Below are 15,788 nucleotides of genomic sequence, written 5' to 3'. Positions count from 1 at the left end.
TGAAGACGCTGACATATCTGGTTTTCATTTTTTTCCTAGGATGAGCATAGAAAAGAAAAGAGCAAAGACAATATAAACCATCAAAAGAGTTAGTGCACAGTCCCCAGATGCGTCTCCCTTGCATTTAAACTGACATTATTTATCTTCTTTAAATGAACCACCACTGCTTTTATTGTGAGCAATTTCAGCTACTGCTAGGTGACACAAAAAATGACTGAATAGTTTTTGGCTCTGTACACTAATTTATGGTTATATATTATATTTTATGGCACTCATAGTTTCAATACAGCAAAGCAAAGGGGTAAAGGTGGAGGAAGAGAGAGTTTTTATTTTTTTTATTTTTAGTGATTTATAATGAAAGTTATTTAAACAATAATGGGTTTTCTTCTATTCACTGAAATGCCCAATAACATAATTTTCTTCATCCATTTTCCAACCCGCTGAATCCAAACACAGGGTCACGGGGGTCTGCTGGAGCCAATCCCAGCCAACACAGGGCACAAGGCAGGAACCAATCCCGGGCAAGATGACAACCCACCGCAACATAATTTTCTTTTCCTTTCATAATCTTAATAAATTTTATGAACTGTGGTAACTTTGAATGTGCAATCTGTCCTTTATGTTAAATAATTATAAAATGGCATGTCATGCTGTTGTTATAGTTCGTGTTGCTGACACCTCCAAAGTACGAGGTTCAGATCAAAGCAAAGGCATAGCCTGTGTGAAATCTGCAAGTGTCAGCATGGGTATCTTTCCAGGAACTCCTGTTTCCTCCTACTGTCCAAAGATTTACAACTTAAATTGGAAAAGTTCTCCTGGTCAGCTAGATAAGTGATTTTGCATGCTCTTCCTTCCATGACTCAATGGATTTCACATTAAAAGACAGGTAGGTTAAGTGGAGACACTAAACTGTCCCTATGTAAGTGAGTGTATCCTGTGATTTACTGCCATCCATTTCAGAGTGCTGGTATAGACTCCAAATACAGTATGTCACCATCCTGAACTGGATTAAGTGGGTTCAAAAATGCACAGAGAAATGGACAATTAGTGGTTGTAGAAATCTTTCAGATGAGACTTAAATCCTTGCTTTATTATGATACAATACATCACAGATATGTAAAAAATACTATTTTCACAATGTGCTTCAATTTTGTGATGGTTGTAAATGATCTACTACAGTATATAATAAAACACTATAGTCTGTGTGTCCAGTTCCTCAGAGTAATCTGATTGGTCAGTTTGGTTTTGGCTCGTACTGAGAGAGTCGCCTTCAAAGATGGAAAGTACAAAACTGGATCGGTGGCAAGGCGATTCGAAAAAGAGAGTTTGAGAAGTAGGATTTACAGGAACACATTTGAGAAAAGGAGCTCCAGTGAACAGAATTTCAGACATGTGAATACAGAGGAAAGGCTTTGAAAGAACACACAGGGCAAGAGATATCAAATATTTTAAAATTATTCTTTCACAAATATTTTAAATTATTCTACTACCCGTCTTCAAAAGATGCTATGGCTAGTTACAGAAAAATCAGTACAAAATATGTTGTGTTTAATTTCCATCAAGACTTAACATTATCTGTGCTGGGCAGACGCTCTGCCCGGGGTTTGTTTCCTGCCTTGCGCCCTATGTTGGCTGGGATTGGCTCCAGCAGACCACCGTGACCCTGTGGTTAGGATATAGCGGGTTGGATAATGGATGGATGGACTTAGCATTATATGATAATGTAACTGATTTGTAGTATTGTAATAAGTTAAACTTTAGACATGATCACTGAGTACAGTTTGAATGTTAAATGTAAAACAACATTAACAACATACTTTTTGTTTTCAGAGGTCTTAGAAAATATTACTTCCAACAATCATTTCCATCATGAAGCTATACCCACCCACAGACTGTTGCTAGTGAGGCTTAACATTAAAATATTTAAAATCACTTAGTGACTAATGTTGTTGATTATTTTACATACCATTCATGTCTATCTCAAGATGATCTTTCTGTTGAAGTATTAGACCACCACCATGCTTAAAATATTTACCTTAGTGTGTTATAAATCAGGTTTATCTGTTTAATAGGAAAGAGCTAAAAGCCCTATTGAAGATAAAAAACTACATACAGTAGTGACATTATAAATCTAATTAAACCTAGTATAATAAATAAATGAAACAAGAATTTTTCTATTTCCAAACAAATCTATTAAATGTTCAAATCCTCTTTTAAAGTGAACACTAGCACAATAGTTTTAAAGTAAATGTGAATAAAAGAACAAATTAAATACAGAAAGAATAATACAAAGAAGGGAGAATTGTGAGCAGTATATCATGAGTGAATGATCAGATAGAAGGAAAGAATGTGAAATTTGAGCATTTTCATAACAATTAAAATAAAGAATAAAAAAAAAATCCAGCTTATGCAATGTGGCCTAACTGGTTTAGCTCCCAACAGCATATTTACCTACAAAAGACCCAATTGTGAAAACATTTTCATGAAACATGAAAACATTTTCAAACAACATCAGGTTGACTGATCTATAAGTCAACCTGGGTAAGATTTACATTTGTACAAATAAATAAGTAAATAAGATTGTACACATTAGAAAAAAAAAACTTGCATTATGCCACTAATCACAGTGTAGAGTCTAATTGCTTGCATAACAGGATTCTAAGTACTGTAGGTATTGATATCATGTACTTGGTGTACTTGGTTCGTAACTTGATATAGGTAAGTAAGCAATCTGGCCTGGAATAAGAAAGAGAAATGTGTACATATATATCATTACTTGATTTACATTCTAAATATATATTCATATCTGTTAATTATTTTGGATCTGGGAAAATCTGGCATTTGTCAGACACCAACAACACAACACAAACCTAAGGTTTACTAAACAAAGATAGTTACACAGCACGGGATCAGTAAAAAGTACATCCATCTGTCAGTTTATATTCTGAACCTGCTTTTAACATGATGTTGTCACAGAAAACTTGTTTCTGTCACAAAATCACAGACAAAAGCCAACTATGCTGCCTCAGTACACTTAAAAAAATGCAGTATGTTTAATCAACCATCACTCCACAGACCACTATAGAGTCATAGGGATCCATAGCCTAACCCAGTGGCAACTGTTGTTAGGTAGGAACCAGTCTTAGATTTGATACCAGTCCACTGCAAGTTACCCACTACCAGACTCATTCACATCAGGCCAAATTATTATAAAGTTTTGGTATTTAGGAAGAAAGAATTGAACCGCATATAAACAACACAGACAAGAAAAGCATGAACACGCCATACCTACAGTGATCAGTCCAGGTACTGATACCAAAGCACCAGAATAATGCAAATGAACCAATCTGACAATCTGTTTACAATAACAATATGTTTTATTTTGTATCAGTCCCACATAGTGAAGATAGGGTTAAGAAATCCGATATTTTAATGACAGTCTACTTTGTCTACATACATTATGAGAACGTATAGCACTGTCAACTTAACCATGATTGCTAAAGCACAACATAATGAAACTTTATAACCTTTGGACTAACGCTAACCTATACCTATCATTAGGAGCACTCTGATTTTTTTTTTTGAAAAGTAATGCTGTGATTTTATATATTACATTTTGTTTCCAATACATTCCCAAAATGACGTACAGTCACATTTCAGACCATGAAAAATCAAAGCTCTTATTTCAATGCACATATGCATTGTCTATGCGCTGATTCATTGTCAAACTCTCTAAAACTAGCCATGGGGTGGGGTATTTTGTTAAATCCCTGTCGTTGAACCTCCAGTTAGGCTCAGTAGATACCCACCAGTCCAATGAGACTCATGAAGACTAATAAGCTAGCCAATCCCATGTGTCATTTATCCTAGAGTGGATGTTTTTAAATGATAAGAATAATCCAGAATGCTCAGAGAAAACATATAGATATGGAGACAATGTGCACCTAAACATAGACTCTGACCAGACTGGGAATCACCTTTGTAATACAACATACAAATTACAATGTGTAACTGATTAAATAAGTAGGTGCAAGGTTAAAAATAGAAATGGTATTTATTTTGAACATTTTATCGAATTTATTAAAATCAAATAACATTTCATACAAGCGAGGTAAGTTTTACAACTTATCAAGGTTTGAAACAAATCAACCCCCACCCAAGAGAAAGAGAGCTAGGCCAACAGAATAAAGCTTTAATTGCAGGAAAAAGAAATGGTATTTTTAATAATACTATGTACAATAAAATGTTGTGTTATATGTCACATAATTCTGACTTCTCTAATTAAAAAAATAAAACATTAATGAAACTAAACTAAATGATCGATGAACATCAATAATATTTTGTGAAAAAAGACACATAATGATTCTTTCACTTTATGAATGCATTTTAAGTCTCACTTACATTCCTAAAGTTAGGTGTAAATATTTTACTAGATTAAAGTAGCTTTCTTATCACTCTTAATGTTTTACATTGTACAACACTATTATTTCTATGACAATAAAAACAAACCCAGCACTAAATAATGATTATATTGGAGACACTCACCAATTTATCTGCATTTTCATTAGTGATATTTGTATTGTACTCCCATGATGCCAATGAGTACTGGTAGTTTAATTTAGGAGCTTCAATGTTGAAATTATTCAGAAACTGTTCTGCTTTTTCTTCTACTGTTAGAAGCTGCACGGCGGTGGCTGAGATTAACACTAACAGGAGACTGGGTGACATCCTGTCAGTCCTGCCTCTGGCTCTCCTAAATGAGAAAGGATTACTTGTGAGACCTGCAACTTACAGTACTTCTTTACCCTTTGACTGTAATACGAAGTACAACCTAAGAGGCCGCATGCTATGGTAATTATGTAATAAACTCTATACACCCTGCAAGATGAGCTTGTTGGCAATAAATGTACTTTTCTCGGGTTGCTTGTTTATATCCTTGTAAACTGTAATGTGTTTGACCAATGATTTTACAAGTAACTTGATTTACTTTTAAGTGTAATGCTTGTTTTTTTTCTTTTTTTGCTAACTTCACTGCAGAGGGGGATATTAATCATAAACCCACCCGCTTATTCGTCTAGGAAAAAACCTGAACTTTTAACTGCGCTGTATAAACTAAACATAAAAAATATTTGAGGTTTTCATTCCTCTTAGCCTCCCTTCTCATATGGTTTCTTGATATTCCATTCTCTCATTCCATTTGTGGAATGGAGTGAATACTATAAGCATAACATACCGTTATCGTAGAACAGGATGCATTTTATGACATAAAAATACATTTGCTTAAAAATCTGGCATCATCTATTTCTGTCTTCCTGCAATCAAAACACCAAGCTGCACATAAATCCACAAATGCACGTTTATCTTTGTGGCTTATACTTTGCCAGACTCTCACCATAGGACTGTCATTGAGGATCCATCAGTTAAAATGTTCAAAAGTCTCCTTAAAATCTGAAACTTTTCAGTTTAGGTCTGTGGCCATTGTACTAATTAGAAGGCTAAGCATTGTAGGTTCTTTGTGTTGTCTACCACCATATTTAATCTTTAACTCACTCATAGTGAAAGTACACCACTGTCTGAAATTTTGTAAAAAAAATGTTTGGTGGTTAGCACTACTCCTCCATGGATCCAGGATCCTGGGTTCAATACCTGTGCCTGGTCAATGTTTGTTTATAGTTTGCATAGCTCTTTTTGGGTATTCCAGTTTTCCTCCCACATCCTCAAATACCTTGCAGGTTAGGTTGGTTAATCAGTGACACTAAATTAGTGTGTGTGTGAGAGAGAGGGCCCAGTAATGACCTGATGACCTATGTCCAGCGCTGCCCAGTCCCTCTGCAGCTCCAGATTTGGATTAAACAATTTGAAGAAAGACTGACTGACCAAAACATTAATGTGGATATTGTTAAGGAACACTTAATGGCAAAACAAATTATAAGGAGATCTTCATCCAATCCATGGAGTTGTCCAGAATATTCCCCAGATGATATACCATCCTCCAGGATATAACACTCTTTGCTGTAAGACTACAAGGTGTTCTGGAGGACAGTAGTTAAAAGACAAGTCCTCTGAGAAACTAAAAGGCAGCAATGGGGAGTTGTTGCCAGGTCCCAGGGTTCTCCTTTGTTAAAGAAGTTAGGCTGCCTGTACAAATCAGTGGTATCTGGGGTCACAGTGCTGTGAAGAGAGTTTGGAAGACCTGGAAGTGTTTCTTGGGTGGCTGGGTCAAGCACCTGAAGTACTACTGTCCCACTGGCACATATGATTGGAGTCAGGAGAGGAGCAGAATCATGGACTGATCTGACCAGAAGGTTGAGGAAAATTCACCAGTGTTATAGGTGGATGAGAAGATAAGTAGACCACTGTGGAGTTATGGTAACTAGTTAAGCCCACATCACACATAATTTATGCGGAGTCTAGAGTCACGTTTTGCAGGAGGTCAGCTAATTGCATAGAACTGTCCTGGGCAGGGGACATGAAACTCCATCTGTATGCTGCCATACAAGCCTCCTTTTTTGAAGTGACTAGTTGTACATTTATTTCTGTCACTGAATTTTATCTTTGGGATTAACAAAATACTTTCTGATAAACAAACTTTTTACTAAAAACTTTGCTTGACCTTCCTACTAATTTCCCTTGTAATGATGTCTAAATGAAAACTGCATGACCTTTTATTTCAAAACACCAACAAAAATAATCATGTTATGTATTACAATACAGTAATTGAAATTGTGATAACAATAATATTGAAAAAAAAAATGACTCTTATACAAAGCAAGCAACTGAATACACTTTCCATTACGCATCACATTAAATAAAAGAAGTTAAGAAAATGAAATGAAATTGAAAAATAATTAATCAGTTGTGCACACTGAAATACTTATTTCAGGCTGAGTACTAGTGAAGGTGTAACTTTAATAATAATTATAGCTTCTTACAGAATTTATTGTAGTAGTGTGATTATTACTGAATGCTAACTGACTGTTGTGAGCTGTGCTCATTATGGGCAGCAGCCAAGGTGACTGAAGGCAAATGATTTTTTCCATGCTAACATTAACATCAGTGCACACACATATAATATATATTCATTTGTAGAAAGCTTAATGCACATGAATACACAGATTGAAGCATAATGCAGGATGTATGATGACTACTTTACAATGAGCAGTAACAAGCTAGCATGTAATATCTATTTGATACAAAGGTACTGGACATACTTACCTACCCAGTAAAACTGTTGTGTACATTTATGAATTGGGGCAGTGCTTGTCTTATTATCTGTTGTTTTCCCTGTGCCTTAGTATTGCCTTCAATAAATCGCTTTACTATGGAGGTTCTGGCATCTTAGTCTCATTATTCTGTGTTTCTGCTCAAGAGCGCCACCTAGCACTCACAGACAATAAATTAAATTAAGCAGGTGGAAGAAAAAATTATTGATTAAAGCTTTCAATTTGATAATTGTGGAAAGTACAAATTATTTTATTTTCGATAAGTACCTCAGGCAGATTGACATTTTATTGTTTGCTACTTTTATTTCAGTATTCTTGGCACACTGTATTGTGATTCTACTGTATTGTGATTTTCAAAAAATAGAAAGTGATGGGTGCATTTGTTGCCATGCTGCCTATCCTCAGCCTCAAGAATATTTTCTGGCAGTTAATTTTTATGCCACTACTTTAGACATAACTATGCTTATGTTATATGAGGTACAATGTTCCTTGCTAGAATTTCTAGGCAATCAATATAATGCAAACACAATTAAAATTATGCAAATTAAATTAATTTTTTGTGAAAAAAACCTGTTAAGACACAATTCTTAACTTGAATATTTGATTAAAAAAAGGGAAAAAAAGATATTATATACACAAATAGCCATTTTTGACATCTACTACTGTATACTGGCTTCATGGTGCAAGTAGTCCATTCCTTCCATCACTTTCGCCTGATGTTTATTGATACAGGGAAGTTATCAACAAGGTAGTGGGTAGAGACAGACCTTGAGCAAATGTTCCTCTTCTGGTTTTGACAAGTCACATCCAAGGAGCAAGAATACCATAAAGTTATCCTTCCAATTTTAGGTACCGGCACTACCTGTATTTACTTTAATTAAGTCAGTTGCCTGATCACAGACCAGGAAGCTTGAACATCTCAAAGAATAGGGTAATGGTGAGGAAAATTTTGAGGATTTAGGTGATGTTAAAAGTGGAGTACCTTGTGGATCAGTGCTGGTGCCACTACTAGTTTAATATAAATAAATGATTTTGATAGAAATATAAACAATAAGCAGGTTAAGTGTGCAGATGATACCAAACTAGATGGAAGGGAAGATAATGTAGAATCAGGTAAACTTTTACAGAGGGACTTGGACAGCATACAGGTTTGTGGCAGATAAAATTTAATTTAAGTAAATATAGAGTATGACATGTAGGAGGTAAAATAATTAGATTTGAATCCAAAATGGGAGGTTTGAAACTTAAAAGTATCCCTTATGAGAAGGACCTGAGAGTCATAGTAGACTCATCACTATCTACATCCACCCAGTGTACAAAATTGATCAAGTAAGCTAATAGCATGTTAGGTTATATACAGTAGCATAATGTGTAGAGTATATGTCAAGGGAGGTTATGCTTAATCTTTAGAAATCATTTGTGAGGCCTCACCAGAAGTAGTGTATTCAGTTTTGGTCTTCATATTAAAAAAGAAAAGTTCAAAAAAGAGCAACTAGACAGATTCAGGAACTAAGAGGTATGAGCTAAAATGAGAAATTAAAGGAGTTTAACCTTTTCAATTTTAGAAAACAGAGATTAAGAGTGCACATTATTACAGTGTTTAAAATTGTGAGAGGAATTAGTACAGTATATCGCAGTTGTTACTTTAAAATAAATGATGTAACAAGAACACAGGAGTACAGTCAGAAACCTGTTAAAGGCGGATTTTGAATTGTAAGGAAAATTTTTATTCACATAAAGGACATTAGACTCCTGGAATAAATTACCAAGTAGTGCTGTGGAGAGTAGGACTTTAGGGAGCTCGAGATCTTAACTTGATGTTAGTTTGGATTTAGATGAATCATATGAATGAGTTTGTTGGACTGAGTGGCCTGTACTTGCAACCATTTTTCTAATGGTCTAATGCTCCAAAACACGTTTAAGTTGCATTTGAAACGTATGTTTTGATACATCTGTTTGCATAGTTGTCAAATTTCTTATGTCACTTACAATATACTATGTATATTCTGTGGAGGAGATTGCTGTATTATTTTATAATAACATTGTAGGCCATTGAAATCTGAATTTTTTCTGGATGCAGACATTGTGATGTTCATTTAACAAATTTAACAAATGTTCACTACCTGGCAGTATATAACTTAGTAGCCTTCACAATTTAGTATGGCAATCACTCTTCTGAGGAAAGGAAGCTGTTAAATATGTGGGAGGTGTGCATTAAAATATAAGATGCATGAAGTTAACATTGTAACTCTCATTCTACACTAATCTAATGAATAGAAGGTTATTTTGCGTCCTACGCCAAGCTTATTAGTATGCCAACCGACTGTTTGGTAACCCGTGTGGCTGGGTTTACCCCCCTTATGATCTGCGCCCTAGGCGAATGCCTGATTCACCTTAATGGTGGCGACTGGGTATGTGTTTAATTAATCGTTTGGGGGTCATTTAGGAAGGATGATAGTTGCTGCCCTTTTAAATGTGTGTGTGTGTATTGCTGTTTCAATTATATGAGCTTCCACAAATCAAATTCTATTCAAGTGACATTGTTATGGCAATAAGGCATTAATTGACTAATTAGTTCACATGTACAATGTATTTTATTGATGTGTCTGTTAGCAAAGTTATGTTTTTGCCACTAATTAAGTCTATGATCAAATTTCACATTATGTTTACAGTATATTTCCATTACAAAAAACCTGGGAAAGTTTAACTTCATGGGCATTTGCATTTAAAACATCTTCTATTTAAAACATCTACAGTTCAACCAAATGTTGAAAGCCTTCTTGACACTGGGTGTCCTGGGAAAAAAAACAGCCCTGATCTCTGCATTGTGCAAATTATTATTTTACAACAGCAGTGATCCATGGGAACTGTTTTTTTAATGGAAATACTTGATTGTATTCTTGTATTTTTGTTCTTACTCCCATCATGATCCTTTATAGAGCTTTTGTTAAATACAATATTTCTTCACCTTATATTACACAACCCAAAGTTGCATACAATTTGTAGCTTCTTAAGTGCTTAAAGCTATTTTTCCTTTCCTAACATATTGATTGAAATCTTGTTGTTAAATAAACTCTATGTCCACTTTCTTTAGTGTTTATTAGAATGTGATGCAATTAGATTTGCCAGTTCTTTCCACTTTCTCAATATTTCTCTGTTATTTATATTCTATTTTAGTTGCTTAGTCTAAAAAAAAAAAATATAACATAAATTGCAGAGATATATTGAAACAGAAGGAAGAATCTGTGTGTGTTTTGTGGACTACCTTGTTATCTAATTTTGTTTAAAAATGTATTCTTGGCTGTTATGGCTGAATGAGATTACAAAACTATTATTTCAGTAGACATGGATTCAGATCTCAGCCTTGGAAGTATCACAAGACTAAATGGGGGTAATTTACTTGCACATGCAGGCCCACCCTCACTTACGAGGAAGTCAGACAGCCTAATCTAAATGTTTTTGGGATGTAGGCAAAAACTGAGAAATCCAAAAAAAAAAACTCATCTGGATGTATGAAAATTGTGCAGATTCCATACAGATAGAATAATGACCAGTAATTAAACTCAGGACTCTGGAGTTATGTAATCCAACACAAATAAAATATACAAGTTTATTAGCTTTGTGTGCCTCATGGTCAAAGTCCCGGAAATAAAACTGATGAAACTGATAAGCATTTATTCATTCTTGTTTTTTGGACTTTGTTTTCACATTTAAAAGAGAAAACGAGCCACTACCGAATATAGTATTGTGAGTTGCAAAGCAAAAACCATATCGCATATGACAACAAATTTTTCATGCCTGTGATATAGGATTAGCATTAACACAATCACACAAGCATTCTGCCATTATGCATCTGAACTGTTCACACATAATATGTTGGGTCATGTTGGATCCACCAACATTAAAAAGTATTTTCTGCAGATTTGACGCTATAAGGAACAAACAAGTGTACTGTATTTAATAGATTATTCTCTCAAAATGAATGCTTGTATAGAACATTGTATATTTCACAACTTGTACAACTTTAAAATATTTGCCTCATATTATTCATTCATTAGTGAAGCATGTGGACATATGGCCCTACTTACTTCTTTCGTTTTATCCAGAAGTCAGAATAAGATTTATTACTAGAACAAGCAGAACTTTTCTATTTGAAATTTATTCAACGTTAAAATATACAGCCTGACATTGGTCACATCTCTGATATGAGGATGTAAAAACAGTGCTTTCACATGGTGAGAAGTTTCAAGAATTTGATGGTCTTGGTGATTGTCACTGTGCACTTCTCTGGGGACTTCACTTGTCTGTTGGGAGTTTGTGCAGTGCATATCCTGGACTTTCTTTGCCTTGCATGTCTATAAACCCAATTTGCTTGACACTCAGTAGATGTTGCTGCTCTTCTTTGTACTGCTGCTATTATGGTGATTATCACTTAGTCTCTCAATCACTTTGCAGTAAACACATGACCACAGGTCACTGTGCCATAATTTATGGTCACCAATATTATTTCTTCTTGCTTGTCAATGTCATTTGGCCTCTTGTCTTATTTCTTCTCCTTCTTCATTACTTAATTACTTCTGCAATGTACTTGTCACTCAGCAGATGATACTCTTCTTTCTTTCTTTCTTTCTGACATTATGGTGGTTATTACTTGGTTTCTGGATCACTCTGAAGTAAACACACAACCACAGGTCTTGACCACCAGGTTGCCACTAAATAATATGTTATACTTCATTCAGTTCATTGTTGTTTTTGAATTCTGTACCCTGCACTTGATTTTCAGCTGATGTCAGTTCTCTTCTTCTTCTTCTTCCTGTTCTGTGATTTGCTTGACACTCAAATGTTGCTGCTCTTCTTTTTCTTTCTGCCATGTCACTTTGTTTTGCAATCACTTATCTATACTAATAAAAGGCAACGCCTTCACTGACTGACTCACTCACTCACTCATCACTAATTCTCCAACTTCCCATGTAGGTAGATGGCTGAAATGTGGCAGGCTCATTCCTTACAGGTTACTTACAAAAGTTAAGCAGGTTTAATTTTGAAATTCTACACGTAATAGTCATAACTGAATCCTACTTAAATACAAATATACGGTCATAGCCTGCAGCTCGGTCGCCGTGTGAGGCGGAGTTGCGTCCCCCATCACCACGCCTCCCACGTAGTTGGTTGCCTGCCTATATTGCGTCCTCCATCCCCACGCCTCCCACGTAATTGACTGCCTGCCCATATAAGGCCATCCGTCAGCAGCAATCCAAGCTGTGAGAAAAGAGTAAAAAGGAGGCGTGTCAGACATCGTGGTACATTTTCTGATGCAGCTAGACGGAAACAACTAAATACTCGCAGGCAAATCCACAAGTTCATAGAGACGCTGCCGCTAAATACTCGCAGGCTATTCCACAAGTTCATAGAGAATCTGTCGGTAACTACTCGCAGGCAATTCCACAAGTTCATAGACACACTGCCGATAAATATTCGCAGGCAAATCCACAAGTTAATACCGGGAATGCCTGTTAAACATCTTAGATTCACGAGTAGCGATTTGGGTGGTGAGATGTCTATCGAGGTGATCACCATCGATCAAAGAACTGTCACTTAATGAGTGGTTTCCATGCCCGGAGATGCCGCCTGCCTTTTACATTCTCTGTGTTACATATTGCACGGCCATATCAGGCTCAATCTTGATATCCGGAGGAACATTGTGTCTTATGTATTGAATGACTGGGACAGGTTCAAGGTGTGGGCGCTATATGAATGAAATGCTTAAGCCCTTCACCTATGCTTCTGCATGTGAGTTGATGGCTGCCGCTGAATTGTTCGGTTGTTGCTTTCAAGTGTACCGAAATTGCCAAATATTTTACACCTTTGGACAACCGCCAATGCCTCTTAAACATCTTAGATTCACAGGTGACGATTTCAGTAGTGGACACTTTGATGTTTATGAATGTTTAAACTCTCAAAAGCTGGATGCGAAGTTATCGATGAAGCCGGTTGTATGCTTACAACGCTTGACAGATGCCGAATGTCACTTCAACACAAGTCCTGCAAATACTGTCGTAATTGAAACAAACCATGAAACTCAAACCAATTATGACAGTAGCAATCCAAGCTGTGAGAAAACAGTAAAAAGGAGGTGTGTCAGATGTCGTGGTACATTTTCTGATGCAGCGAAAACAACTTCGTGATGCTGCCGCCAAATACTCGCAGAAAAATCTATAAGTTAATAGACACGCTGTCGTTAAATACTCGCAGGCAAATCCACAACTTCATAGAGACGCTATCACTAAATACTCGCAGGCGATTCCACAAGTTCATAGACACACTGCTGCTAAATATTTGCAGGCAAATCCACAAGTTAATACCGGGAATGTCTGTTAAACATCTTAGATTCACTATTCAGCAATTTGGGTAGTGAACACTTCGATGAATGAAACCTGTTATCTTTACAACGGTTAACAAACACGGAATGTAACTTGAACACAACGTGTCCTCCAAATACTAACCTGATTGAAAGAAATAATGATAATCAAATCCTTCATGACAGCAACACTCATAACAGTGACAAAACAATTACATTGACAATCATGTTACGTTATTTTTAAAATGTTTCCTTTTCTTTTTCATAACTTCTTTAACACATTACTTCTCCGCTGTGAAGTGCGGGTATTTTGCTAGTCTGTAATAAATACACATCCACCAATCACTTTGCGGAGGCTGCAGCTACCTAAAATTTTAAAAATTTCTGTAATGCATCAGGTCATAAGATTTGGATTAAGACCAAAGTTTCATCCCCAGTAGTTGGCAAGTAATCGACCATTTTATATACTGTATATGGATAAATTAATTGTATTTTTTCTTTGCCAGGTTCATGTTAAACCTGAAATGAGGGCAGGCATAGAGGATGTTACTCCAATGAAGGACACAATCATTCATACACCCACACTTATACTAGGAATATTTAGAGACACCTCCTAACACATGTCTCTGTGATGTGGGTAGAAATCCACAAAAATACAACGACAATGTGTAACCTCAGTTTGGACAGTGGTAGGGTCCTTTTCCCTAGGGATCACTAGAGATATGAGGCAGCAGCAGTAACCGCTGTGAAACAGTGGCATACACATACATTTATACTGAAAAACAGCAAGAAGAGTGAAATTGAACATCTGAACCACTGTGTTTTCAAATTAATTTTTTTAGCATAGAATTAACTTTGACCTGCTTTTTCTTTTGCAAAGGCTGGCTGGCATAATCCGTCCCCAGAAACTTCCTGTTTGCTACAGATGGCCAATAAAATTTTGAATTTCAACCTTTGATCTTGCATTTAAAAGCCACACTGAATTTTGCTTTGAGCTCATGTATAACCTGCTCTCTGACTTTTTTTTTTTTTTTGTCTTTTTAAGGAAGATTTTGTTCTTTATCACTGGTTCATCTTTAATAGTCTGCTTAACCTTTTGACATTCTGCTCACATACAAAATGGCAAAATATTTAAAGCATTTTCCACTAACACGTACACAGCAAGTAAGTTAAAAGAGGTCAGAAAATAATTAAGCTTATTAAAAGTCAACTGAAAACTAATTTTATCCAGCTTGTTAAGGTTAAGCTGAACTGTAACTTCTCAAGTAGAATGAAGGTGAGACATTATACCACATAAGAATAAGACAAATTCTTTACTAATGAAGCTCATATTCCTTGGGGACCTTTTTAATTTCATCTCTTTTTTCTGTGAATCTAGCCTGCATACATGTGCATAGCACTCATTATTTAAAGTTCACTGTGCAGAAACTGACTATTAATACTTTTTAGGATCTCTAAAGCTAAAACCAATCAGTTTGTACTTTACTGACAATATCAGGATGGATTCAACAGGTTGGAAAATGGGTGGATGGATATCATTGGAGCCCCTTAGAATTTTTGATACGCACAATTGAAGAGAACCATACACCAACCAGTGGAGAACGGTCATTCATCAAAGAGAAATGAGTTGTCAGTATTTAGTTCAATTACTTTTATAATGTCTCAGCATTTACTTTGCAGTCATATTGCTCTCTAATTTAAATTATTGGAAAAATCACAAACCATTTACTTTATTACAATAGGAATGGGACATATTGTATCACTTGAATGAAAAAGTTTCATTCACTCAGAATGGTGGGTGGCCCAGTCGTAGTGCTTGCTTGGAATCTGCATGTTCTCCAAATGTCTGTGTGGGTTTCCTCCCACAGTTCAAAGGCATGCAAGGTAGGTGGGTTGGTGGTGCTAAATTGGCCCTGGTGTCTGGTTGAGATGTGTGAGTATGTGTACCCTGTTCAGAGTGCTTCTGCCTTGTGCCCTATTCTAGCTGGGATATGCTCCGGCACCCCCAATGATCCTGGACTAAGTAGGTTAGAAAATGTCTCACTGAAAAAATCCACATTTATACTTAATTCCGTCAGTAGCCTTTTTCAGAGTATCTCTGCTAAATTGCCATTTGTCTGCCTCTGTGCAGGTTACAAAAGACACTTAAGACTGACTAATACAAGCTGTATTTTCAAATTGCGTTTGCTTCAAGTGCTGCTAGTAAA

At 35.9% G+C, this 15,788-nt stretch overlaps 1 protein-coding gene across 1 annotated transcript in view; it reads right to left on the bottom strand.

Annotated features, from left to right (window-relative positions):
* ace2 (angiotensin I converting enzyme 2) overlaps positions 1–4,835 on the bottom strand; it is a 99,089-nt gene extending 94,254 nt beyond the window's left edge. Inside the window, exon 1 of the mRNA XM_039745047.1 lies at positions 4,546–4,835. Coding sequence (XP_039600981.1) covers positions 4,546–4,728 — 183 coding nt within the window. The 5' untranslated portion in view covers positions 4,729–4,835. The remainder of the gene's footprint in view (positions 1–4,545) is intronic.
* Between the last annotated feature and the right edge of the window lie 10,953 nt (positions 4,836–15,788).

Source organism: Polypterus senegalus, chromosome 2, assembly GCF_016835505.1.
Source record: "Polypterus senegalus isolate Bchr_013 chromosome 2, ASM1683550v1, whole genome shotgun sequence".
NCBI classification, from domain to species: domain Eukaryota; kingdom Metazoa; phylum Chordata; class Cladistia; order Polypteriformes; family Polypteridae; genus Polypterus; species Polypterus senegalus.
The sequence above is the reverse complement of the archived record's forward strand: the minus strand, read 5'-3'. Positions and strand labels throughout refer to the sequence as shown.